This window comes from Fukomys damarensis, unplaced genomic scaffold, assembly GCF_012274545.1.
Source record: "Fukomys damarensis isolate Sample0158 unplaced genomic scaffold, DMR_v1.0_HiC HiC_scaffold_3, whole genome shotgun sequence".
Lineage (NCBI taxonomy): Eukaryota > Metazoa > Chordata > Mammalia > Rodentia > Bathyergidae > Fukomys > Fukomys damarensis.
Genome location: NW_022900915.1, coordinates 44,454,273 through 44,477,477, shown reverse-complemented (window position 1 = coordinate 44,477,477; position 23,205 = coordinate 44,454,273). Strand labels below are relative to the sequence as shown.

At 48.2% G+C, this 23,205-nt stretch overlaps 2 protein-coding genes and 1 long non-coding RNA gene across 5 annotated transcripts; 2 read left to right on the top strand and 1 right to left on the bottom strand.

The window, feature by feature from the left end:
- Window positions 1-971: 971 nt before the first annotated feature.
- On the top strand, window positions 972-1,919 carry LOC104875544 (olfactory receptor 2G6). The gene has a single exon (XM_010643152.1). It carries the CDS (start codon window positions 972-974, stop codon window positions 1,917-1,919), a length of 948 nt encoding a protein of 315 aa, XP_010641454.1.
- A 9,597-nt stretch (window positions 1,920-11,516) lies between these two features.
- On the bottom strand, window positions 11,517-15,384 carry Fam183a (family with sequence similarity 183 member A). Of its 2 annotated transcripts, XM_010643053.2 has the most exons (4): window positions 15,088-15,384; window positions 13,621-13,680; window positions 12,422-12,525; window positions 11,517-11,683 (listed from the first exon to the last, which is right to left on the bottom strand). In XM_010643053.2, the coding sequence occupies exons 1-4, from the start codon at window positions 15,218-15,220 to the stop codon at window positions 11,573-11,575; spliced, it is 408 nt and encodes a 135-aa protein (XP_010641355.1). In that variant the 5' UTR covers window positions 15,221-15,384; the 3' UTR covers window positions 11,517-11,572. The 2 variants fall into 2 exon arrangements, with proteins under 2 accessions (XP_010641355.1, XP_010641365.1); XM_010643063.2 differs by lacking the exon at window positions 13,621-13,680.
- A 681-nt stretch (window positions 15,385-16,065) lies between these two features.
- On the top strand, window positions 16,066-23,205 carry LOC104875505. Of its 2 annotated transcripts, none has more exons than XR_004518701.1 (4): window positions 16,066-16,168; window positions 17,381-17,487; window positions 17,979-18,067; window positions 23,170-23,205. It is a non-coding gene; the product is annotated as an uncharacterized LOC104875505 (long non-coding RNA). The 2 variants fall into 2 exon arrangements; XR_004518702.1 differs by lacking the exon at window positions 23,170-23,205 and adding an exon at window positions 23,133-23,158.

Genomic DNA, 23,205 nt, shown 5'->3' with positions numbered 1-23,205 from the left:
GTTTCTGCAGTACTTAAGAAAAAAGTCTTAATTCCTGCAACTGCTGACTTCAAAGAAATCTAAAGGTACCTGGAGAACTAAGACAGCAGCCCTGGGTGATGTGCCTGCTCATGTATCCTCTGTCCACGAATCTGTCTGTCGCCAAGAACATTAAAGACTATCATGACTCATTTGTATTTGAAGTCTAAGACAATCAAATGCAAGACAGTTTCACATTTGATCTTCTTGACTCCTGAAGACACACGAAACTGTAACAACTGGCTTTGCATCTTGTGCGAGTTAGAAGGCAAGGCAGGTTTCACCTTGAGCTCCAGATCTTACATCTTCACACTCAAACTGATGTTTCTCTCTGTGGATAATCACACAGCATGTGCTGCTAACTATGGCTGAGTATCTTTGCTTTTTCTTAGTCTTCTGTTTTTCTTACATGTCTCCTTCATTTGTATTTCATGTATCACATAATTTTACAGATATAGGTGTGTAGTAATGTGGGAACAATTTTCATTTTGCATATTCTGCATCATATTGTGATATGGTATTCAACATTATCATTGTGATGGAAGCTTTTGAATATCGGCCAAGACTTACACAGCTATGGAACAAGACATTGACATAAAAAGAAATCCTTGGGTCATTTACTTTGCTGCATAAATAGATCATTTTAACATGCAAATATATCAGCATAAAATGGCAAAGCACAAAAATAGACAAAAAGTATGAATGAATACAAACAAATTTTAAAGTATTTAAATAATGATTCTGTTGCTTGGATCAGGACTTATACCAGGAAATTAGGAGGTGGCATTACCTGCCAATGGTTGTACACTGAGCAAGATGCTGAGTCTATGACATGGCCAGGGGACTTACAGGGAAAATGATCAGACAGGAAAGTCCTGGGTGCCACCAATGCTGACCTCAGCACCTCCTTCCCCAGAACATTGATCATTTTTTTTAACCAAAGCTCCAGGAAAATGGAGAAAACAAACAGCAGCTCTGAGAAGGGCTTTCTTCTCCTGGGATTTTCAGATCAGCCTTGGCTTGAGCGTTTCCTGTTTGTCATCATTGTACACGTCTACATCCTAAACCTTCTGGGGAACGCGGCCATCATACTGGTCTCCCGCCTGGACCCCAAGCTCCACACCCCAATGTACTTCTTCCTCAGCAACCTCTCCTGTGTGGACATCTGCTTCACCACCAGCGTCGCCCCCCAGCTGCTGGTCACCATGAGCAGGAAGGACAAGACCGTGAGCTACGGTGGCTGCGTGACCCAGCTCTACGTGGCCACAGGCTTGGGCTCATCTGAGTGCATCCTCCTGGCCGTCATGGCGTATGACCGCTACGCAGCTGTCTGCCGGCCGCTGCACTACACAGCTGTTATGCACCCACGGCTGTGTGCAGGCCTGGCCAGCACGGCATGGCTCAGCGGCCTGGTGACCTCCCTCGTCCAGTGCTCCCTAACACTGCAGCTGCCCCTGTGCGGCCACCGCAGGCTGGACCACATTTTCTGTGAGGTGCCGGTGCTCATCAAGCTGGCCTGTGTGGACACCACGTTCAATGAGGCAGAGCTCTTCGTGGCCAGCGTGGTCTTTCTGATTATCCCCGTGTCCCTCATCTTAGTGTCCTATGGTTTTATCACCCGGGCCGTGTTGAGGATCAGCTCAGCGGCAGGGCGCAGAAAGGCCTTCAGGACATGCTCCTCCCACTTGGTGGTCGTCGTTGTATTCTACGGGACCATCATTTTCATGTACCTCCAGCCAGCCAGAAGTAGCTCCAAAAACCAGGGGAAGTTTGTCTCCCTGTTTTACACCATAGTCACTCCACTTCTGAACCCCGTTATCTACACCCTGAGGAACAAAGACGTCCTGGGAGCTTTGAGGGCAGTGATGGTGGGAAATGCTTCGGGGCCAGACAGATCCTGAGCTGTGGTCATCACCGTATGCGGCCACTGTCGGCCATGAATTATGTGTTCTGAGTTTGCTTCTCCCATACTGTGTCACAAGAGTTACTCAAATAACTGAAACTGTACATGGAGCTAACCTACTAAAGGCATAGGGATATTTACTTCTCCCCAGGGGTCCTCCTCCGAATCTCGGGATTCTACGCTCTATTTACAGAAAACTGCTGTTGCTCAACCATGCCACTTTAGACTTTGGTCTCTAATTGCTAGAGTCTTTTGTAGTAAGTCTCTAGATTTATTTGCTTAGTGTGTGGCTCAAGGCTGAGGAAAAACGTAAGATAGATTTAAAGAGAAAGTCTGAACTGGGACGGCCAATTTTTTTTTTTTTTTTTTTTTTTGGCAAAAGGCACTGGCCCATCTGCTTTATTGAATTTTACCATTTATTGATTAAGGTAAAGGTAAATATTTGTATACGTGCATGATATGTGAAATTTTTATGGAAACCAATGTAAGCAAGGCTTTAAAGAGAAGAGTCAACATTTTAAAATTAGAAGCAAGATAGATAAAATATATGGTTGCAATTATTGTTTTTTAAGTTATAAAGGCACTAATTGTGGCCATGGAATCTGGGTGGGGTTTATTTTGAGCTCAGCTATGGGCGCTGTCTCGTATCAGCCCATCATTTCGGTCTCAGCCGTGTCGTTGGTGGGGAGGTCACATTACTCTGCACGCCGTCACAGCGTTTCACAGCCTGCACTCCTTCCAGCATATTTTGGGCATAATCAGTACCGTGGGCTCTGGCATCATTAACATTCATGTGCCCGTCTTCACCACTTCGTGTGAAATCTGTCCCTTCCTAAAAGTGCGGCTAAATGTTACCTGCACGCTCTGGTTTTCCTGAAACACCATCTTCTTCGCTCTGAACAGAATTGTTTCATGACATACAAACCCATAGCCCATGGTACACACTGATACTTCTACTTTTTCACATGCATTACACACACATGTATGTCTAGACAAAACAACATGTATGTGTACCTTTGTAAGTGTTTATAATACACCAGGAAGTACTTTGTGACAGTTTCCCAGCACTGTGTCACTTTAAAGTAGAGAATGAACGTGTCCACTGTTCACGTAGGTGCTTGGGCAACCTGACGAACACAGTCTGATTCAGAGCTGTGATGTGTTGGTTTCACAAAATTTTGGAATGCAAGTTATAGTGCAGTATTTTATCATAGGAATCAGATACACAGACTTTCATCAATGCAATTCCTTGTATTTTTAAGATTCATTCCCCTTTTGGTACGTAAGATCCTAACAGTATAATTGACAATGTGAAATAGGAAGAAAAGGGCTAAAGGTGTAGGGGAAATGGGAAGAAGGGTAGGGGAAAGGTAATAAGGGAAAAGGAAAAAATATGAGAAAATGAAAAAATGTAAATAAAGTGCTTGTAAATAGGGAAGGGAGGAGAGGGTGAAGGGTGGGCAGGGATAAGAGGAACAAATGAGAACCAAGACCTGTCATGTAAAGGTACAAGATCCCAATGATGAATGTAACTGTACTGTCTATCTAAAAGGTACCAATAAACTCAAGAGAAAAAAAAATGAATTCCCCTTTGTGTGGAAGTTTCTGAAAGTTGAGTAAAAATGGCACATACTGTCTATAGACAATTCGTAAGATCTACCAAAAAGTAAATACCTCTGTCTTTCACCTCTGAAGGTGATTTTGTAGCTTAAGAAACTCAGATGATACTTCCGGGAGGTGCCCACAAGGAAAAGATAGTAGGAAAAAATGATAGAAAACAATTTTCCCGAGGTGAAGGTAAATAGATGTCATAAATTTCACAGGAATAATCTGTGTTCTGCACTGGATAAATCAGCACAAAAATGAACACTGTAAGCTACACACATCATAGAATAAATAGAAACAAAATCTATGCTCCTGATGAAAGAACAAAAACATTTGCAAGAAGGTAGATTTGTGGCGGATGCCACCACCCTGTGAGGCCTCCTGGGCCTCTGGTGGGGGAGTCCCTGCTCCCTGCCCCAGCCCCGCTGATCCCCACCCCGGCCCATGGCTCACTTATTTCCCTATATTAAATAAATGAATCCATAGGAGGAAAGAAAAATGGTAGATTAACCTGACATGTTTCATCAGTCACCAGAGATGATACAATCCATAGGTACAGTTCTGCTCATAACAAATAATTCCCAAACTAATCATCTTTTAACACTATATATTTATTTTTTATTTATGGACCTTCAGGATGGCTGGGATAGTTCTGCTTAAGGAATAAGTTTTATTAAATTCTGCATCTCACGCTTAAATTTAACAGTACACAGAGCGTGCTAGTCTACTAGGTAGGGCCAAGAAAAGGAGCTAGTCCTGCACATTTGAGGCTCCTCATCGACCCACCATTATCTGGCAGAAGGGAGCTATGTGTCGCAGGCCAAACTCAGGGGTGTAAGAACAGAGAAAAGCGGGGCTAAGCAAGGGAATAAACGAGCAAGATTCCAAAGACAATAAGCACATAAAATGATTCTCAACTATATCAGTCATCAAAAAGATGAAAGCCACAAGCCCTCAGAATGGGAAGCAGAAAGAGCTGGCAACCATGGTGGTGCAGCTGGAACTCTCGGTGCTGCACAGGGAGGGCAAATCTGTGCAAGAAAACAGTTTGCGTGCACTAAGGGCAAGCAGAAGCTCCTCCCTGGGGGAAGTAAACGTCCTAGTTGGTTGCTGTGCCCAACCATCCTTTATATGCTCATTTCACTTTCAAGTGTCCTCGTTTGGATGATAATTCAGTGTTCATTTCATGTGAAATCTAGCAGTTGGTCTTCTGAATACATTTCCAACCGCAAAGCAGATGTACGTTCACTGAAAGACACAGCAAGGGTATGAATGCCTCATTTTTCACCAACAGTAGACTGCACAGATATAATGTGCTTTGCCAATAAAAAGAATGCTATATGAAAGTAAAAGTGTGTCCAAAAAGAATATATGACAGCAAAAGTAAAGTACGCCCATGAGAATACATGTAGACGACTCTCACTATAACACATAATAGGAAACATATAATGTTGGGCCTTGTGCAGAAATTATAACACTACTGAAAAAGGATCTGTTGTGTTAGGTTGAGGATCACAATTGGCCTTGGAAGGAGAGATGCAGGACGGACAGGAAGCAGTAATGGAGAGTACGTGGGTGAGGTGCTGGTCACATGCTAGTTCTGCAAAGTTACACAACTTTGTCCACGTCATGAAATTCACTCAAGAAATACACACATTCTCACAGATTATGGTACAAAAGTTCAAGGGTTTGAATTTCTCTGAATTCAAATGTGAATTTTATTTCTCCTCAATATTATAATGCTTCCTCACATAAAAAAAACTCCACAAGTATAGCAGGAAGATGCCATTTTCAAAAGCAGATACGATATTCAGTAGTAGAGGCCTCATGAAGATATGTGCTATGTTCATAAATAGAATATTTTGTAGCTATTTCTACTGCATACCATAAATTTTATCAGACACATAACTAATTTTAAAATTTATAGATGCGTAAAGGGCCATGAGCAAAAAAAAAAAAACTTTTAAAAACTGAATAGTGAATTTCTTAGATATTTGAGAATTGAATAGAAGTTACCAGAGAGCAGGGATGGCAACAACAGGAGAATCTGATTGATGGGCTCTGTGTGCATATAGGTTAAAGGGTCCGAGAGTGTGGCTACTCAGCAGGTTAACTACTGAGAGGGACTGGGTAATGTGTCTGTCAGAAAGCCAGAAGAAAGGACTTGGGACATTTTCTCCATAGAGAAGAAATATATAACTGATGATATATTTTCAATCCAATTAAATAATGTTTACGTGTATTTAAACATTGCACGCTACCTTATTGATACAGTATGTACAATTTTGTGCTTTCTGTATCATTAAATTATTTAATTAAAAATGAAGCTATAGCCAGGGGTAGTGATGCACGCCTGTAATCTCAGCACTCAGGAGGCTGAGGCGGGAGGATCACTGTGAGTTCGAGACCAGCCTGGGCTACCTAGTGAGTTCCAGGTTAGTCTCAACTGCATAGTGAGACCCTGTCTCAAAAAAACCAAAAAAAAAAAAAAAAAAAAAAAAGCTATGTCGATGTGACTCACAAGCGTTATAGCAAAAAAATAGCATGGCTGGAAATTCGTAACTGATACTGGACAAATGGAAAAATGAAATACCCCTGAAAATGCTAAGAAAGTCAATATGACGTTTACTAAACACACAAAAAAAGATAAATTTGAGTTTTGCAGTCATTTCTTAGCTAGCTAGAATTAGTCACTACACACACATACACACACATATATATATATTTCAAAACACCATAAAAAATCATGTAGTACACAATGAATATGTACAATTTTATCTATCACACAAAATAAAGTTAAATAAATGACATAATAATGTACCTATTTTTATTTCAGTGAGTTTTTTATTGGTGTAAAGAAAAGTTACTCATTTTGTATGGCAATTTTGTCTTCTACAACTTTGCTATTATCAGTTCTGATAGGCTTTGTGGTGGGTTCCTTAGGCTTTTCCAAGTAGAGAATAATACCTGCAAATGGAAATAACTTCATTGTATGCTTTTCCCCATCTTCACATTATATTATCTATTTATTACAGCATTTTAGTTATGTAGATTGAGTTTTATTGTGGCCAGTTTGTGCATGGATAATCTACTTCATTCATTTTCCCACCCCAACACCCTTGGCTGTTCCTCCTCCCACATTTCCCTTTGTCATTTTTATCAATACTATTATATGTTCATGTGAACTCTCTTATCCTCTTTATTTTCTTTTCCAGATTCCACACCTGAAAGAAAACATGCAATATTTGTTTCTATGGGCTAGTTTATTTCACTTAATATGAACATTGTGGTTCAGATTTAAAATGTCCCCCAGAGCCTCGTGTGTTTGGAAGGAGATTGGACCGTGGGGTGCTGTACTCGTCAGTAGATACATCCATCGATGTGTTCAGTGGCTGGATGTGCTTTGAGGGAGTGAGGCTTGGCTGGAGGTGGGTGTGACCTGGAAAGTGTATTTTTATCTGTGGCTCATCCTGTCTGTCTCTGTTTCCTAGCTGTTATGGGTTAAAAACCTTTTCCTCCACCATGACATTCAGGCATCCTGTTTCTGCCATACAGCAATCCAGCCACAAACAGAAACTGTGACCCAAAATAAACCTCTTCCGTTTCACATTGAGGATTTGGGCATTTCCAAGTGATGAGAAGTTACAAAGACCAGTTTTGGTACCGGAAGTAAGGCTGTTGTTGTGATTTTACCATGTGGTTCAGAAGCCTTAGGAAGTGGTTTGCAGATGTAATTTGGAAAGGATTGGAGGTGAGAGCTGGGGATGCCCTATAATACTGGACACTGAGATTGATTCTGGCTGGAGCTCAAAGAACAGACTACTGATAAAAACATGGACAGTAAAGGCCTGGCTATGATGGTTTCAATTGAAAAAAAGGACTCAATTCTCAGTTATAGTAGAGGCCATGTCCATTAAGATCTGACAGAAAATTTGTCTACATTTTACCCATTTCCTGAGACTTTTTGGGAGACTAAGATTAAGGGCAATGGACTAATGAATCTAGAGGAGGAAAATGCAAAGCAATATAATGTTATGGCTGTAGCATGAGTACTGCAGGTTGCCTTTAACCAGTTCTACAGTGAGAAGCAGGAGTAAACAGTAAAGTTAAACGATTTTGAAAGTTTGCAATTTCATCAGAAAAGAAGTGTCTGAAAGCTGAGTGTGACAGTGCATGCCTGTCATCCTAGAATTTAGGAGGCTGAGGCAGGAGGACCACAGTGAGTTTGAGGCCAGCCTAGGCTACATAGTGAGTTCAAAACCAGCCTGAACTACTTGGTGAGATCCTGTCTCAAAAAAAAAAGCGTCTGCCAAGTTGGGGCAAAAGGGAACTTGGTTGCTGAAAACATCAGCATGAGAGAGAAGTGCAATATTTTTCATCCTGACAATGGAAAAAAATGGCTTGAGGGCACTTTGGGAATCACATGTCCCCACACTTCACAGGCTCAAGGTGCAAAACTGTAAAGCTTTATTTGAGAAGAGAGATTATTGAAATTTGTTTCATAGTGCTTAGCCATCCAGATACTCAGAGGCCTCTACATCCATGACCTAAGGGGACTGGCTACTGCTTGAGCTGGCAGCATATCTGGGAGTCATCCACATGGTTCTCGTTTTCCAGGCATACAAAATGTAAGACAGGCTTCCATTCCAATCTCAGAATATGGCCTGGGAGACCAGGCTTTGCCCCTAAGACAGCTGTGTATGAAGCTGTGACAGTGAAGTCAAAAGACAGTTAAGACCCCCAGAAGTTGGAGATGCCAAGGAGATTGAACGTCTGCTGAGGAAAACCACACATTAAGAAATAGGCCATGCAATCTGCAACCAGCAATGGATAGGAGCTCACATCTCACCAAAGCTTGCCCCGGGTTCTGGGCATGGAGCTACAGGATTTATTGTTATGCCCTGTTAGGTTTCAGCCTTGCTTTGCTATGATTCCTTTCTATCCCCCTATTTATCTCTTTTGGAATGGGAATATTCACTGTTTGCCATTGTACATCAGAAATATTCAACTTTCTCTTTTTATTTTTTACTGGGTTACAGCTAAGCATTGACTCATGGCCTTGAGTCACAGAAGCTTTGCCTTGGACTTGAAACTTATAAGACTTTGGTGACTCCTAGAGGTGGACTAAATGCATTTGCAAAGTGAAATGAGCATGAGTCTCACAGAGACCCAGAGGAGAATGTTTTTCTGAACCTTTGTCTCTTACTAAAGTTGTCTTCCACGTTCTGTATCTTCTTTCTTAATTCTTTCAGCTGTATATTTGTATCTTCTTTGATGCCTTTGGTCTTTTTAACTATTGGTTTTTAAAATGTTCTGATGGAATTTTATCCACTTGAATATCTACAGGGGCAGATCTCTGCCTCCGGCCCAGCATGGGATGGGCAGCTGTCCTCTTCCTAAGCTCTTCCACCATGTCGTTTCTTCCTTGGAGACAGCCAAGGATGGACTGAAAATGTGGCTCAAAATAATCTCCTCCATCAAGTTGTGGCTGTCAGGTGCTGAGTCTTAGTGGAGAAGAAAGTGGCTAAGACAGATTCTAGTACCACAGAAGTAGGATTGTTCCTATGACTGAACTCTGACCATGTGGTTCAGAAGCCTTTGAAACTGGTGAGTGGGGCGAGTAGAGAAGGTTTGAAAACAGCAGTTAAACAAGTCCCAAATGCTGCACTTGATGGAAGATTCTAGTCAGAATTCAGAAGACAGAACTCTGAAAGAAATCTATGCAGTGAAGGCCAGGCTCCTGGGTTTCCTTTGGAAACAAGGAGGCCACAGGGAGTTGACTCCAAGGCCTTATGTGTTGTGCTCTGAGAGAAAATTTGCCTGTGTTTTGCCCATATCCTGAGATGTTGCAGGAGACTGAGATTCAGAGTAGAGAAATAATTTATTTGGTGGAGGAAATTTCAAAGCAGCTCAACATTCAGGTTGTGACATGAGTGCTGTTTGTGGCTTTTTACCAGATTTATAGCAAATTATCACTCTCATTTCCCTGACAACTTACTGCAAATAGGCAGGTCAACCAAACAAACAAACAAAAATGAACAAAGAAGTATTAGAGTTAAACATCACCACAGAACAAATGAATTTAACAGATAACTGCATTGTTTCATCTGACAAGAGCAGAATAACATTCCTCACAGGAGCTCATGGATATTCTCTAACGCAGACTAGAGTTTAGGTTGTAAAGCAGTTCCTACTAAATAAAAAAGAACTAAAATAACCTCTTATAACTCACCATAGCACAACAGAATGAAACTAAAAGAAAAAGAAACCACAGAAACTGCAAAAATACATGGAGATAGAACAGCACAGTAATGAATGGACAACAAATCATTAAAGAAATCCAGGAATACTTAAAAATTCCTAGAAACATAGGACAATGGAAATACAACATATTAGAATCTGTGGGACACAAGGAAAAAGACATCACGGTGGAAGTTGGCAGCCCCGAAGCAGAACAGGGACCAGTGCCAGACAGGAAGGCGCCGGGACCAGGTACAGCGCCTGGGGTCTGTCTGTTTGCCCTATTGATATACCTACCTAACAGACAGACAGACAAACTAAGAATCCAGAGAATCCTCTCTCCGTGTAGAGAACCCACGTAAGTAGGCCAAGGGGCAACATGACAAAGACAGAGCTCTTCACCTCAAGAACTGACTCAGAGCGCAGTCCTAAGAATCCATTTCCATTCTTGGTATCGGATTAACTCTTAGCAAGGCATAAATGGTGGCAGCGAGAGCTCAGGAACACAGCCCAGAAAGGCAACATCAAAATTCAAACTCCGGCAGGTTTGACTCCAAGCACTTGGCCTTAACACCATAAAACTCCCTCTGAAACTGGGGCATTGGATGGATATAAAAACCAAAAAGCTCAACATACCCATTCATTCAAGACCTTGAACAAGTTAATTGGTATGAAGGCAGGAAATTGATTATTTTAGTGAATTCCAACAAAACACAGAAGAGATTTGCTGAGCACATTCAGTGAGGGGCTTCTTTTACACTAAGTGGAAATCCAATCGTCAGCACAGAAGCCATCACGAAGCCTGGACTATAGAGGGAATATTTTTACGTACAGTGATGTGGTGTTGATCAAAGTGCTCTTCCCGCACAGGCTTCTCTGGGAAACTGGGTTTCCTCGGAGAGGATCAGAAGCCCAATTCAGGGGTACAAGGTCTGCAGCTGAGGGCCAGCAGATGAGGAAGGATGGGTGTTTGGGAGGTGATGGGCCCATGCAGGAGGCCTTGTGTGGAGAGCACCATGCAGGTGCCAGGGCCAGGGCTGGGCATCTGACCCATGACAGCCTCTGAACACAACAGTGAAGGACTGGGCTCACTTTACGTGAGGGCTGACTCTCTGTGATTTTCTCTGTGTGGGGGACCCTGCACCTCCCAGCCAGTGCCCATCTGCCACTCTCTGTCTCACGCCCCACCGTCTCGGGCCGGAGGACCTTACCTGGCTGGTGACTGTGGTTTCTTTCACCAGCCTGCACCAAGCTTTCTAGACTAAAAATATGGCTTCATTTCCTTGATTGCTAGTGCTTTCCTCCCAGTGTGTCTGGTGTTAGGAATCCATACCTTATGCTAAAAATCCCTTCATCATCTCATACTGGAGTTGCGGAAGGCAGAGATGATCACCAAGCACCTGGTATTCCCTCTTTACCTGACATTCTCACATTAGTTCTATAGGAGTTTCAACCTGGCAGAAATGAGAAAACTAGGGCTCTGGATTGGAAAACCATCCTTGGGCTTTCAAGTGTTAAGTCAGGCCTAAAAGTGCCCTATACATTTTTCAGTGTGGCTGAACTCTTTCTCCATGTGTACTGAATGGTAGTCTAAACAAATTCTGAAACCTTCTTGTAGAATACAAATATACCTGACCACATGAGGCCCAGAGGTCTCCTGAGCCATCTTCAGTCCCTGGTGTTGCCTTTTTCTAGAACTGTAAATAAAGTTCGATGATCAATAAAATAACATTTGCTATAATTTTGTTGCTTAACAAAAGAAATATTTATTTCCCTGGACAGTGCAGCCTGGGGATATTCAGGAGGCTACTTGCTGTGATCCTTTTCTCCCAGGCTCCACATCTTAGCCTTGTACAGAGTGATGTCGTTGTACACCCGGAAGTGATTCAGCCTGCGGTCTTGGCGGTCTGGGCTGACCTAGAGAGGAGGATGCAGGACGAGGAGGACAGGGTTTGAGTCAGGTGGATTCTTTTCTCCCAGGCTCCACATCTTAGCCTTGTACAGAGTGATGTCGTTGTACACCCGGAAGTGACTCAGCCTGCGGTCTTGGCGGTCTGGGCTGACCTAGAGAGGAGGATGCAGGACGGGGGAGGACAGGGTTTGAGTCAGGTGGACCCTGCCCCTCTTCCTCCGTTCCTATCATCCTTCACACAGGTTCTCCCATGCACCAAATACCACTTGGGATGGTTGCAACTCTTCAGGCAGGATGACAAGCCAGGCCCCTGGAGTGGGACAGAACTGGGGTGCGGGATTTTTGGGTGGGGAGGACACCCGAAATTCCTCAGTGGATGATGTCACCTGGATGGAGCCAAGGAGCTGGGAGCAGCACCACATTGGCTCTTGGCTGGGCTCTGTCCCCAACTCCTGCTTCTTCCCCATCAACCTCATCGCGGTGCAGCTCATATTTATGGCCCAGTGACCATGTGTGTGCATGGAGCTAGGCACTGTGCAGTACCACCTCCTCCCTCATGAAGACCCTACGAGATACACACTGAATCTCTCCATCTCTTCACAGGAAGCAGAGTCGGAAAATGGCTAACATGCCAGGCTCTCACAGCTAGATGGTGGAAGCCTGAATTCAAAGCAGCTGTGATCAGCTCCTGCCTGATCCTCTCCAGCCCCCTGGATGGTTACCCAGGAGCAAGCTACACTCACCAAGGGCTCTGAGTCCCATCCGATCTCCTGGCTCTCTGTCTGGGTCTCGGGATATTTCTTCCTTGGTCCCTGAGCGGCATGGTGGATGAGATTCAGAAACCTGGCTGGGAGAGGTAGGTTAGCATAATAAGTTTTCTTACTGCATCCTCTACTCCAGATACAGCATTCCATAGAAGCAGAGGCCTAGGCCAGAGGCCAGCATGCCCAGGCTTGTCTCCCCTCTCAGCAAAGGTGTTGAGTACAAACTGTCTCCCTGGCATCGTTCTGGGGCTGGAGTAGGGCCCTGCTCTCCCGGAGCTTGTGGTCCAGATCGGGGCAAGGGACACAGCCTACAGGTAACAAACTGGCCAGGGAGAGCAGAAGGGGCTCTCTGAGGAAGGGAGGAGGCGGGGGGCTTGTGAGGGCAAAGATGGCAGCTCCAGACAGGGACGGAGAGGAGGCCTGCGGGTGGCCAGCGGGCATGAGCCAGAGAGGCAGACAGCACAGAGGCCACACTGCCCACTAGCAGACCATGCTGGTACTGTGCCTTGGGAGCCCTGGCCCATAAGCCAGGGTGTCCCTGCCGGGGCTTGCTCCTGAGGTCTCCTCTTGGTGCATGTCCCAGCGCCCCAATGCCTGACAGGAGGCACCCGCGTCCTGTGCTGTGGCACAAGGACCCCATGCCCACAGCTCTTCTCTGTGTTCACAAGTCCCCTCCTTGTCCCCGCTTCCCCGCCCAGCCCCACTGTGGTCTATCTCATGTACACGTGAAGACAGTAGACATTTACTGGGCACCGTGTACCAGACACTGCTCTAATGCCTGCATGGTTTTCTTCACCCTCACAGCAACCCTATGGAATAAGATCCCAGAGATTGCAAGACCTGCCCAAAATCACACAGCTATTGAGTGGCCAAATGAGGATTCAAACTCCGTCAGTAGGACTCCGAACCTGTGCTTCTGGTGCCTCCATGTTTGATGAGTGAATGGACGGACGGACGGATGGATGGGTGGGAAAGTTAAATTCATTGGGAACATTTTTGTTGGCTTGGCAGTTAGGGATTAGGCATTACGGTTGGATGCCAAGTCTCTCATGAGCTTGGTTAGTTGGAGTCCAGTTTCTAGACTGAGAGCAGAGGACCCTGACACTCCACCCAGGGGCCTCACCAGCCAGCCAACTCCCTGCTCTCTGCTCCATTGTCCTCTCACACTCAGGACTCACCATCTGCGGGTTCCTCCAGGTTGTCGTGCCAAGACATGGGCTTTCTGGTGATGGTGTGGACTGGAGAAAACAACACCAGCTGGTTCTTGTTAGGACAGAAACCCCTCCTTCTCTATCCCACTTAGTACTTCCTGAATTGGGCACTGAGCTGAGCTCTGGAGCATGCACTTTGCTGAGGCTTTCCTGACCTAGAGTAGCAGTGCCCAGTGGCCGCTGGCCACAAGTGGTGCCTTGCATGTTGTTATGGTTTAGATCTGAAAGGCTCTGTTCAGAGGAGCGCTTGGGAAGGCGACTGGATCCCAGGGCACTGTGGTCATCAGTGGGTTCATCCATCCATGACTTCATGGCTGAATTGCTGTCAGAGGGTGGGCCTGCTTGGAGGGGTGCAGCCTAGAAAGGTGATATTCATGTCTGCAGTTCCTCCCCTCTCTCTCTGCTTCTTGGCCACCATGACTTGACCGTCTTTCCTCCACCACACCCTTCTACCATGCTACTTCTGCTTGGAACCAGCAACCATGGACTGAACCCACCGAAACTATGAGCCGAAGAAACCCCTGCCCCTTAGAGTTGTGGACGTCGGGCATTTCTGTTCTAGTGAAGAGAAAGTGCTTACATGGATCAAGTCTAAACAGAAACTACGTTTGTTCTAAGCAAAATGAAGTCGCGTTTTCCCCAGAACTTCAGACCCTGTAGACAGTAGTGGAGGAGGCATGGAAGTAGGGAAAGAAGTTCAAGAACAAAGTCTATGTTGCTGAAGCTGTGGCGGAGGCAGGGCACGTCTAGGAAATCCATTCACTTAGAAATGGTGGACTGCAAAGGAGCAGGGCTGGGGATCTTCAACCCCAGCCACGTAGATGAGAAGAAACTGGGTGCGTGGGCAGTTGGGATGGGGTGGGGCTGGGTGGACCTGGGCTGGATCGGGGGCCTCACACGCAGCCTGACTTACACGGAGCTCAGAGCTGTGGGGCACTGCAGTGCGTGTGGCTCCAGCTAGCAGCGGACACGGGAGTCACCCTGGAGGGCAGCTGGGCACGGTGGGCATTCGGGTGGGCGCTCAGGGATGCTGATGTTGAGGGGCCGGAAAACACGACAGGAGAGTGCAGGGTGCCAGGCGGGGAGGGCGCCAGGGCAAGGGCAGCGCAGGAGGGGAGATTCCCACCGCTCAGCGTTCAGAAGGGCGAAAGTCATTAGAAGCCAGAGAGAGGGAGGAAGGAAGTGAAAGCCTTTATACAATATGGGAAGCCTGAACATTTTATATAAAAAACTATCATATTAAAGAGATCCCAAAACACAATCAAAAACTTCTCCAAAACATTATTTCAGAATCAAAACTGCAAGAAGCCACTCGTTCCTCATCTGTGCACCCAACACAGCGGCAGTGGGAAGCCTGAGGACCCAGCACCTGTGGGTGACGCTGGAGGAGGGCGTGCCACGTCCCACCCCACCTCCCGCGCCTCCCAGCCGCACCCTTGCGCAGGGGGTTCACGTGGTACTGCGTGTACAGCTTCTGCGTGCGGAGCTCCTTGAGGTACAGTTCCCGCAAGATCTGGTTCTGGTGAACCTCGTCCTGGGCCACTTTCTCCCTCTGGCGGGCTGCCATGGTCCAGGCGCTGCTGCTGCTGATCTTGCCTTCTGAGTCTCCAGCAACGGAGTCCTGCTGTTTCCAGGCAACGGCGTCCTTCGGCGTCTCCAGGCAACGGCGCTGGTGCAGGATAGATCTCAGCCGGTCACCGTTTCCCTGCGTCCATCCTTGCGACCCTCTGGGTCCTGTTTCGTACCTAGTCAGTTCTGGAGCTGGACTCCAGCCCAGGTTAGGACCCAGCTGGGTACGGAGCCGCCCGGGGAGGGCTCGCCCGCAGTGGCAGACCTCAGGTAAAGGGCTGAGGATCCGCCTCCTCTTGGCCTCTGTTTCTCAAAGATTTGGGGAGGAGTTGGAAGCTTCTCACTTTAGAGCAGATGCTCTGAATTGAAATCCCGAATCGCATGCACACACACACACACACACACACACACTCACACACAATCTCATTCTGACCCCCGCAGTAATTCAGCCAGAATCGCCTTTCCTAATTCACATAACCCGGCAGCTTCATCTGTTTTTAAGTTTTCATTGTGGTAACAACCACATCATAGAAAATATCCCATCTGGGCGATTTTTAAATGATGCTCAGTTCAGTGGTCTGGAGGAAACCGAGCCACAGACACCTGGTATGACACGGTTCAGCAGGACCAAGAGCGGGGCTCCCAGCTCAGGGCTGCACACTGACTCCCCACCTGGGTTCCTCTGCCCTGTGCTTTCTCCCTCCTCCTTCCTTCTTTCATGACAGTGTGTTCCAGGGTTTTCTGCCTGACACCATTCAGACAGACACCGGCGCCGGCTGAGGCACGTGTGCTCCTTCATGGGCTGTGGCCCTGCGCGGCTTTCACATCCGGCAAGTCTCCAACAGCCTCCTGGAGTCTCTTCCTCCCCGAGGCAGAGAAGAAAAGGAACTGCCACTGTGGGCATCACTGTTTTGGCTTTGCTGTTGTCATGAGGTCCTGGAAAAAGGTGATCGGGGAGTGGCCAGAGGGTGGGTGTGGAAACCAGCCTGGCCCAGATGGGAGCCCCATTCAGGAGCCTTAGAGCCCTGGCAGGTGATGGAGAGGCTGCCAAACCGCACCCCACCCTGGGCTCTGGGGAAGGCGTCCAGTCCTGTCCCGAGCCCCAGACACCCAGGAGTGCAGCTCCGAAACACTGCAGCTCCCAGACTCCCACAGCAGATTCTGAAACTCTGTGGCCAGGAATGGTCAGTCCTGCTAAGTGTGCTCAGAGCTGACAGGGGACAGACGGACGGATAGACAGACAGACAGATGGATGAATGGACAGTGGGTGGGCAGATGGACAGATGGATGGATGGACAATGGGTGGATGGATGGAGGCACAGATGTATGGATGGATGGATGCACAGACAGTCGGAGGAATGGACAGATGGGTGGAGGGATGGATGGACACAAGGAGTTGTGGAGACTGGAAAGGAGAAAGGCCAGGCCCAAGAGCTGTCCTGCCTCTTCCGGCCAGCAGATGACAGCAGAGGCAAATTTTTGAGGTTAGCCAGGCTTAGCCCTGTTTGACAAGTGGATTTACTTGTTCCTGGGATTATAAGAGGCAAGGCCCCCAGAGGCCTGGATCCCCAGGCAGAAATGAGTGCTACATGGGCAGAGGAGTGCTGTGGTGGCCCAGGCCGGCCTGGGGATGAGCGTCCCCTGTGTGAGGCGTGGGGAAGGGGCAGAGACGGGGAAATGAGCAGCACATGCCTAGCTATAGGGCCCCGGGACAAAGGGGCAGACTGGTCTTTGAGACGTGTTTTCCAACCATGTAACAGCACACCGTGCCCAGTAGGGTCTTGCTCAGTGGCCCAGTTGTCCAGGTTGGTCTCAAACTTGCAATCCTCCTATCTCAGCTTCCTGAGTAGCTGGGCTAGGCGGACATCTTTAATGTTACCACAGACACAGCCATCCGAACCAAATCTCATGCCCTGCCAGGTTGGTCACTGGCGGGGAGGCAGGGAGGGGCACAGGGTCAGAGGCCAGAATAGGAGCAACGGAATTTGAAGACCTAAAATAAGGCTACCAAGCCCCTTTTTTAAAATGTGATTTGGGGGATTTTTTTTTCAAATCTTTTTGGGGTTTTTTCTTTTAGTTTTAACTGAGTTTATTGGTACGTTTTAGGTGTACAGTACAGTTACATTCATTATTGGGATCTTGTACCTTTACATGACAGGTCTTTATTTTGAAGACAATCTGTTCAACTAAAATAAGGTTCTCGCCAAACAATTTCATCGGAGAGTGGTGATCGTCTCCAGAGCCGTTCCAATAAAGCAGGGAGAGGTGCTGGACGGCCCTGGGAGGGTGGAGCGGGCGGGAAGGGATGGGGGAGGAAGGGAGAGGACATGAGACAGACACTGACGGGTGCCAGCTTCCTTTCTTCCCTTTTTCCCGAATTTTCTCTTGCCCCTGGGCAGACTTCCATCCCCTCTCCAGAGCTCAGCCTCCCTGATCCCGGGTCCTACCTCAGTACTGTTTCTCAGCTCATTTCTCACTTTCGGCCAAAGCCAGCAGGAGAGCATCCTGCAGCCCCTGCTCTGAGCTCATTTAACCCCATCCAGCTCAGCCAGTTGCACGAATCCGCAGCAATGGGGCCAGGTGGGAAAAGTTCCTCCTCCTCCTCTGCCTGCTGGGCTCTCAGGGCCGGGAAGGTGCAGAGGTCCTGGCTGCCTGCTCTCGCCCTGCGCCCTGCAGGCCACAGTGCCATGTGGATGGAGTGAGCCAGCAGCATCTGTCTGCTGCCTCTCCTTTAACAAGAGAGGAACTCTTTCTAGCACAGGGATAGAGTGGCGTCCTGACAGCGGAGCTCCTCTGTGACATCTCTAACTGTGATGTCGATGCGGTGGAAGACGGCACCTGTAAGGTAAGTGTCTCAGCGGGCCACGGCGGTGCACACCAGTACTCCAGCACCATGGGAGGCCGAGGCAGGAGAAATAAAGAGTTCCAGCCCAGCCTGGCTACTTACCAAGACCCTGTCTCAAAATACAGAATGAAAAAGGGCCCCTGCTCCTCAGGTCCCCCTCACCATGTCCTCTGTGCCCAAGTTTTCCCTGCTATAAGGACTGAGTCAGCTGGGTGGGGGCCACACCATGACCTCATCTGAATCCGACAGCCCCTAACAGGCACTGGCTTCACTACGCTCACAGCCGGAGCACTGTGGCGGGGGTGTGCTTCAGGTTTCCTGGGGGGCACACAATTCAGTCCACAAGAGGTGCTTGGGAAGGAAGACTTGAAAGAGGAGATTCTGTATGAAGAGCCGGGTCCCAGGCACAGGAGCTCCAGAGACCCCTGGCCTGTGATGGTCGGGCAGATCCCCCAGGACATGTGTGGGTCAGGAGATGCCCCGGGGTGGCCTTCCGCACCCCCAAGTGTGCCACAAAACATGCTGCTGGCGGTCCCCGCAGGGCTGAGACCTGAGCCTGTACCCCCAGGCTGTGTGGGGCAGTTAGTCCCCAGGGGCACAGTGCCTTTCTGGACACCACCATGGGCAGCAGGAGATGGTGTCATCCAGGAAGTAGAGAGCTGGCCCTGCCTCGCCAGAAGTGGGAAAACACACGCCTGTGTCACCGGCCACCCTGCCTGAGGGGCTTCTGTCCAAGATGACACAGCAAGGCAGTGGATCCCAGCGCCCCCCACTGCCCACTGGGCAGCTCGGGGCCCAGGACCCAGGATGTGAAGCCTGGGGTGCACGTGTCACCTCGGCGGTATCTGCCGCACACAGAAGCCCTCACCACAGCACAGCGTGACTCTGTCTAGGGGCGGGGCTGAGGGGTAAAGAGGGACAGTGAGGTCTGGGATCCAGATGACAGGAGGACAGCTGGGCACAGGGAAGACCACATGAGGACAGGAGGAGACATCCAGCGCCAGGCCAGAGAGGGGCTCACCCTGCACCTTGGACCCGGGCCACTGCAGGGGCCTCGTCCACTTCTGCGATTCACTTGTGTGTTTGCAGCACTAAACACAGGGCCTTCATACTGTGTTGCATTCCAGCCTGTTTTTATTTTTTTATTTTGAGACAAGATCTGACTAAATCACTAAGATGTCCAGGCTGGGCTTGAACACCCAACCCTCCTGTCTCAGCCTACCAGAGTGCTGGGATGACAGCCACGGGATTCCAGGTGTCGAAGCCGCCAACCTGTGGCATGGCAGCCACAGCAGACCAGTGCGTGTGTTTTAACCTTTGGGAGCCAACAGAGCTTGCTCCCAGTTGTCACCCAGACAGGGCCAGAGGGGGCAGCAGTGTTGCTGAGAGCCAGAGCCTCCCTGGCTCGGGTAGGGGAGCTGGGGACCCTGAGAACAGCCCAGGGCACAGATCAGCGGCTCCCTTCTGTCATCCAGGGGCAGGGTCCACACAGTGGCCTGTTCCGGGGCCCCATCCGCCCTGAGCAGGGCCTCTGGAGATATTCGCTCTGTCCCCCAGGCCCTGCAGCATGGCAGCAGAAGCTCCCGCTTTCACTTCCAGATGGTCTTGGGGGTGCCTGGGAGGGAGGTTGCCAGCTGGCTGGGCTCGTGAAGGGCCAGCTGGTGCCAGCTCTGGCTCCAAACACGGTGCCCAGGCTCTCGGCTTCCCAGGGCCCCGGGCAGCTGCCAGGAGTAGGGCTGGGTTTATCACACAGCAGACGCCCTGCCTCCTGCCTTCTCAGAGGCACACAGGCGGGGCCTCTTCCTTTTCTTCCTTTTTTCTATCTCTTACTATTTTTCTCTAGATTTCTTAAGGTAGGATTGACCAGTATGGGTGACTTTCCTCAGGCAGAAGCGGTTCCCAGGATGGGCTGTGATCTAGAGCTGCAGCGTTTTTGTGTTGATTAGGGAGAGGCTGTGGGTGAGAAGTGATCCACCTGGTGAGCTGCAGCCTGCGTCTTCTGCCTTTGGCAAGAGACAGACTTTGTGAGGGGAAGTGCTGCCAGGAAAGGGGATCCCCACCAGCCCCAGGCTTGGCTGATGCTGGGGAGCAGGACAGGCACGAGTGCCCATGCAGGAGAAAGCCTGGCCCTTTGGGTGCATCCAAATCGAGTGCAGTCCCTGTGATCCCAGACCCCCACTTAAAGGTTAATAGGCCAGCTAAAAGCTGCCTAGGTGCTTGGGCTGTGTGATGCTGTCCCATTGTGCTGTCTAGCACAGTTCCACTCTGTCCTCCTTGGAGAAAAACAAGGTGTATCCATTCATCCTTCTCAAATCTAAAACCAGGCTTTCCTTCCCAACTTAGGGCCAGAGCTTTTCCATTTCCTCTGGCATGGAGGATCTTTTGGCTGGGCCCAAGTCCAACATTGGTAGTTTCCCTGGGAGGTGTGACCATTAACCATGATGTGTCAGTGTGAATGGAACAGGAAATGCTCAGCAGATTAGTAAGCACAGTTCTGGGCATGTCTGTGGATGACTGACATGCAGGCCAGCAAACCAAGGGTTAAGACCCACTCAGATAGGGTGGCACCAACCAATAGGCTCATAGCCTGGATGGAATAAAAAGGGAAAGAAGCAGGAAGTGTGCCCACTTTGAAGAGCTCCTGTCTTCCTGTGCAGATGCACCTTTTGCTGCACCTTTGAACATTGGTCTCCAGTTTCTACAGCCTCCAACAAAGACTAGAACTGGTGACTCTATTGAGCTTCCAGCCCTTTTACCCTGGACTGGCCCTGCATCCTTGATCCCTCTTGTTCAGTGGCTTCCATCTTCATAGCTGAGCAGCTTCTGCGTCCTCCACATCTCCAGCACATGGATGTCCACCCACTGTGGACTCTCCAGCCTCTGATCCGTTGTTGCCAGAACACAGGACTTGTGTCTCATGGTGTCACAGAATGAAACCCCAGATGGAAGAGGAAAGAGTCTCGAGCAAGGAAGCTAATTAGGAAAGCAAAAACAGGCAAAAGGGAAAGCTCCCGCTGTTGGAGGGGACCCAAAAGAGGGCTGCCAGAGAGGGCTTTCAGTCCAGGGGCTTTTATGGAACCTGAGAAGGAAGTAAGTGTTTTCTCTCTGTGGATCTCCATCAGAGTGGACAGTGCTCTATCTGGCGGGAAATGACCACTTCCCCAAGGCCCAGTAATGACAATGACCATGGGCTCACCACATTCCCTCAGCCAGTCCCCACCTGGTCCACACACTCCGAGGAAGGCTTGAGCAGCTGAAGACAACCTTTAGTCCTTCATCTCTGTCTTCTTCAGCAGTTTAGAACTTCTTCTCGGGCTACTGCTTTTTGTCAACCCACCTTATCTGACCCCATTCTGTAGGTCTGTATCCGGACGGTCTATACCCAGTCCACCTCCTGTTTCACTGTAAGTCTACCTAATAAGTCCCCTTGCATAATTATGCATATTTTTTTCTCAGTCCTGTTCCTCTGGAGAACCCTAATTAATATGGATTTTGATATTGAGAGTGTGGTCATTTCTGTGACCATGTGGTTCAGAAGCCTTTGGAACTGGTTTGCAGGAGGAGTTTGGAAAGGTTTGGAGATGCCAGCTGCCAAAGCCCTAGAATGCTGTTAGTGGAGCTGAATGGATGACTCAATTTGGAGTTTACAAGACCAGAATGCTGAAAGGAATTTTAGACAGTACAGGCCAGGATCATGAAATTTCAAATGAGAATGTGGACTCTGTTGGAAACTGGATTTTGTCCTGCGTGTTTCATCCTGGCAATTTGTCTACATTTTTTCCAGGTCCTAAGACTTTGTGTGAGGCTGAATTTAAAGATGTTGGAATAATTGATCTGATAGAGGAAGTTTAAAGGCAGCCCAAAGTTTAGGCTGTGGCAAGAGTATTGCTAGCTATTTTCTTATAGCCAGCTCTACAATGAAAATTGTGAACTAAATGATGTGGGAAAACTTGCAGCTTGGTCAGAAAGGAAGCTTCTGTAAACTTGGACCTAAGAAGAGCATTATTGTGGGAAAAGGGTATGAAAAAACTAAGCATTTCACGTCTAGTCAATAGAAAAGATGGCTTGAAGGCATGTTAGGATTGGCTAAACCCCAACTTTCACAGGCTCAAGAGTGTAAAAGGTTAAACTCATTTGAAAGATTTTGCTTTAAGAGAGCCTTGTGCTTTAAGAGAGTCCCAGGGCTCCCCGCTGTTTCAGGGCCAAGTAGGGAAGCATTTTCCGAAGTCCAGCTACTCAGGCACTCGGTGCCACTGCAGCCACAGTCCAAGCAAGCCGAGCTACTGCTCAGGCTGTGGCAGACCTTGACGTCGTCTGTGTAGTCCTGGCCTTTCAGGTATGCTGAATGCAAGGGATGAGGCCATGGAGGTTTCCACTTGGATTTCACAGGAAGGCCTAGGAGCCAGGCCATGTGCCCTGAGAGGGTGATGCGTAAAACTGCAAGAGTGAAGCTGAAGGTGCAGTGGAGCCCCCAGGAAGTTGGAGGTGCCAGGAAAGTGCTTTATCTTCTGGGTGAAACCACAGCAGTGAGAAGCTCACCCAAGCAAGAGGCCATGAAGGCTGCAATGAGCAAGGCCATGGGCCAGGGAGGCAGCGGTGCTGCTCACACCTTTGAGCTCACGTCTCACCTCAGCCTGCCCTGGGTGCTGGACATGGAGTTATGGGGTCTAAGGATTGCCCTGCTGGATTTCAGTCTTAGTTTAGTCCAATTCCCTTCTAACTCCCTATTCCTCCCTTGTCAAATGAGAATGTTTGCCCTGTGCTATTATATGTTGGAAGTATTTATAACTTCCTGGTGTATTATAGGGGCTCACAGCTGAGAGTTTGCCTTGCATCTATGAGGAGACTTTGTCTAGGACTTTTCAGCAATGCTGGAACTCTTAAAACATTGGCAACTTTAGAGATCGATGAAATGCATTTTGTGTATTGAAATGACCATGAGCCTTTTGGGGACCAGGGAAAGAATGTTATGATTTAGATCCCCCCAAAAGTGCCAGAGGTGGAACCTAAGTGGAAGCAGTGGGTCACTGGAGGTATAACCTGAAAGGATGTATTCTTGTCATAGCTTCTCCCTTCTTTTTCTCTGATGCCTGGATGCCAAGAGTTGAGCAGCTTTCCTCTGTCGTGACCTTCCACCA

Coding starts and splice junctions, on each gene's coding strand:
- Fam183a (XM_010643053.2), bottom strand. CDS start 15,220: ATGGCAGCCCGCCAGAGGGAGAAAGTGGCCCAGGACGAGGTTCACCAG. Junction 13,681..15,087: donor CGTGAACCCCCTGCGCAAGG/GTGCGGCTGGGA, acceptor TGTTTTCTCCAG/TCCACACCATCACCAGAAAG. Junction 11,684..12,421: donor GATGGGACTCAGAGCCCTTG/GTGAGTGTAGCT, acceptor CCTCCTCTCTAG/GTCAGCCCAGACCGCCAAGA.
- LOC104875544 (XM_010643152.1), top strand. CDS start 972: ATGGAGAAAACAAACAGCAGCTCTGAGAAGGGCTTTCTTCTCCTGGGA.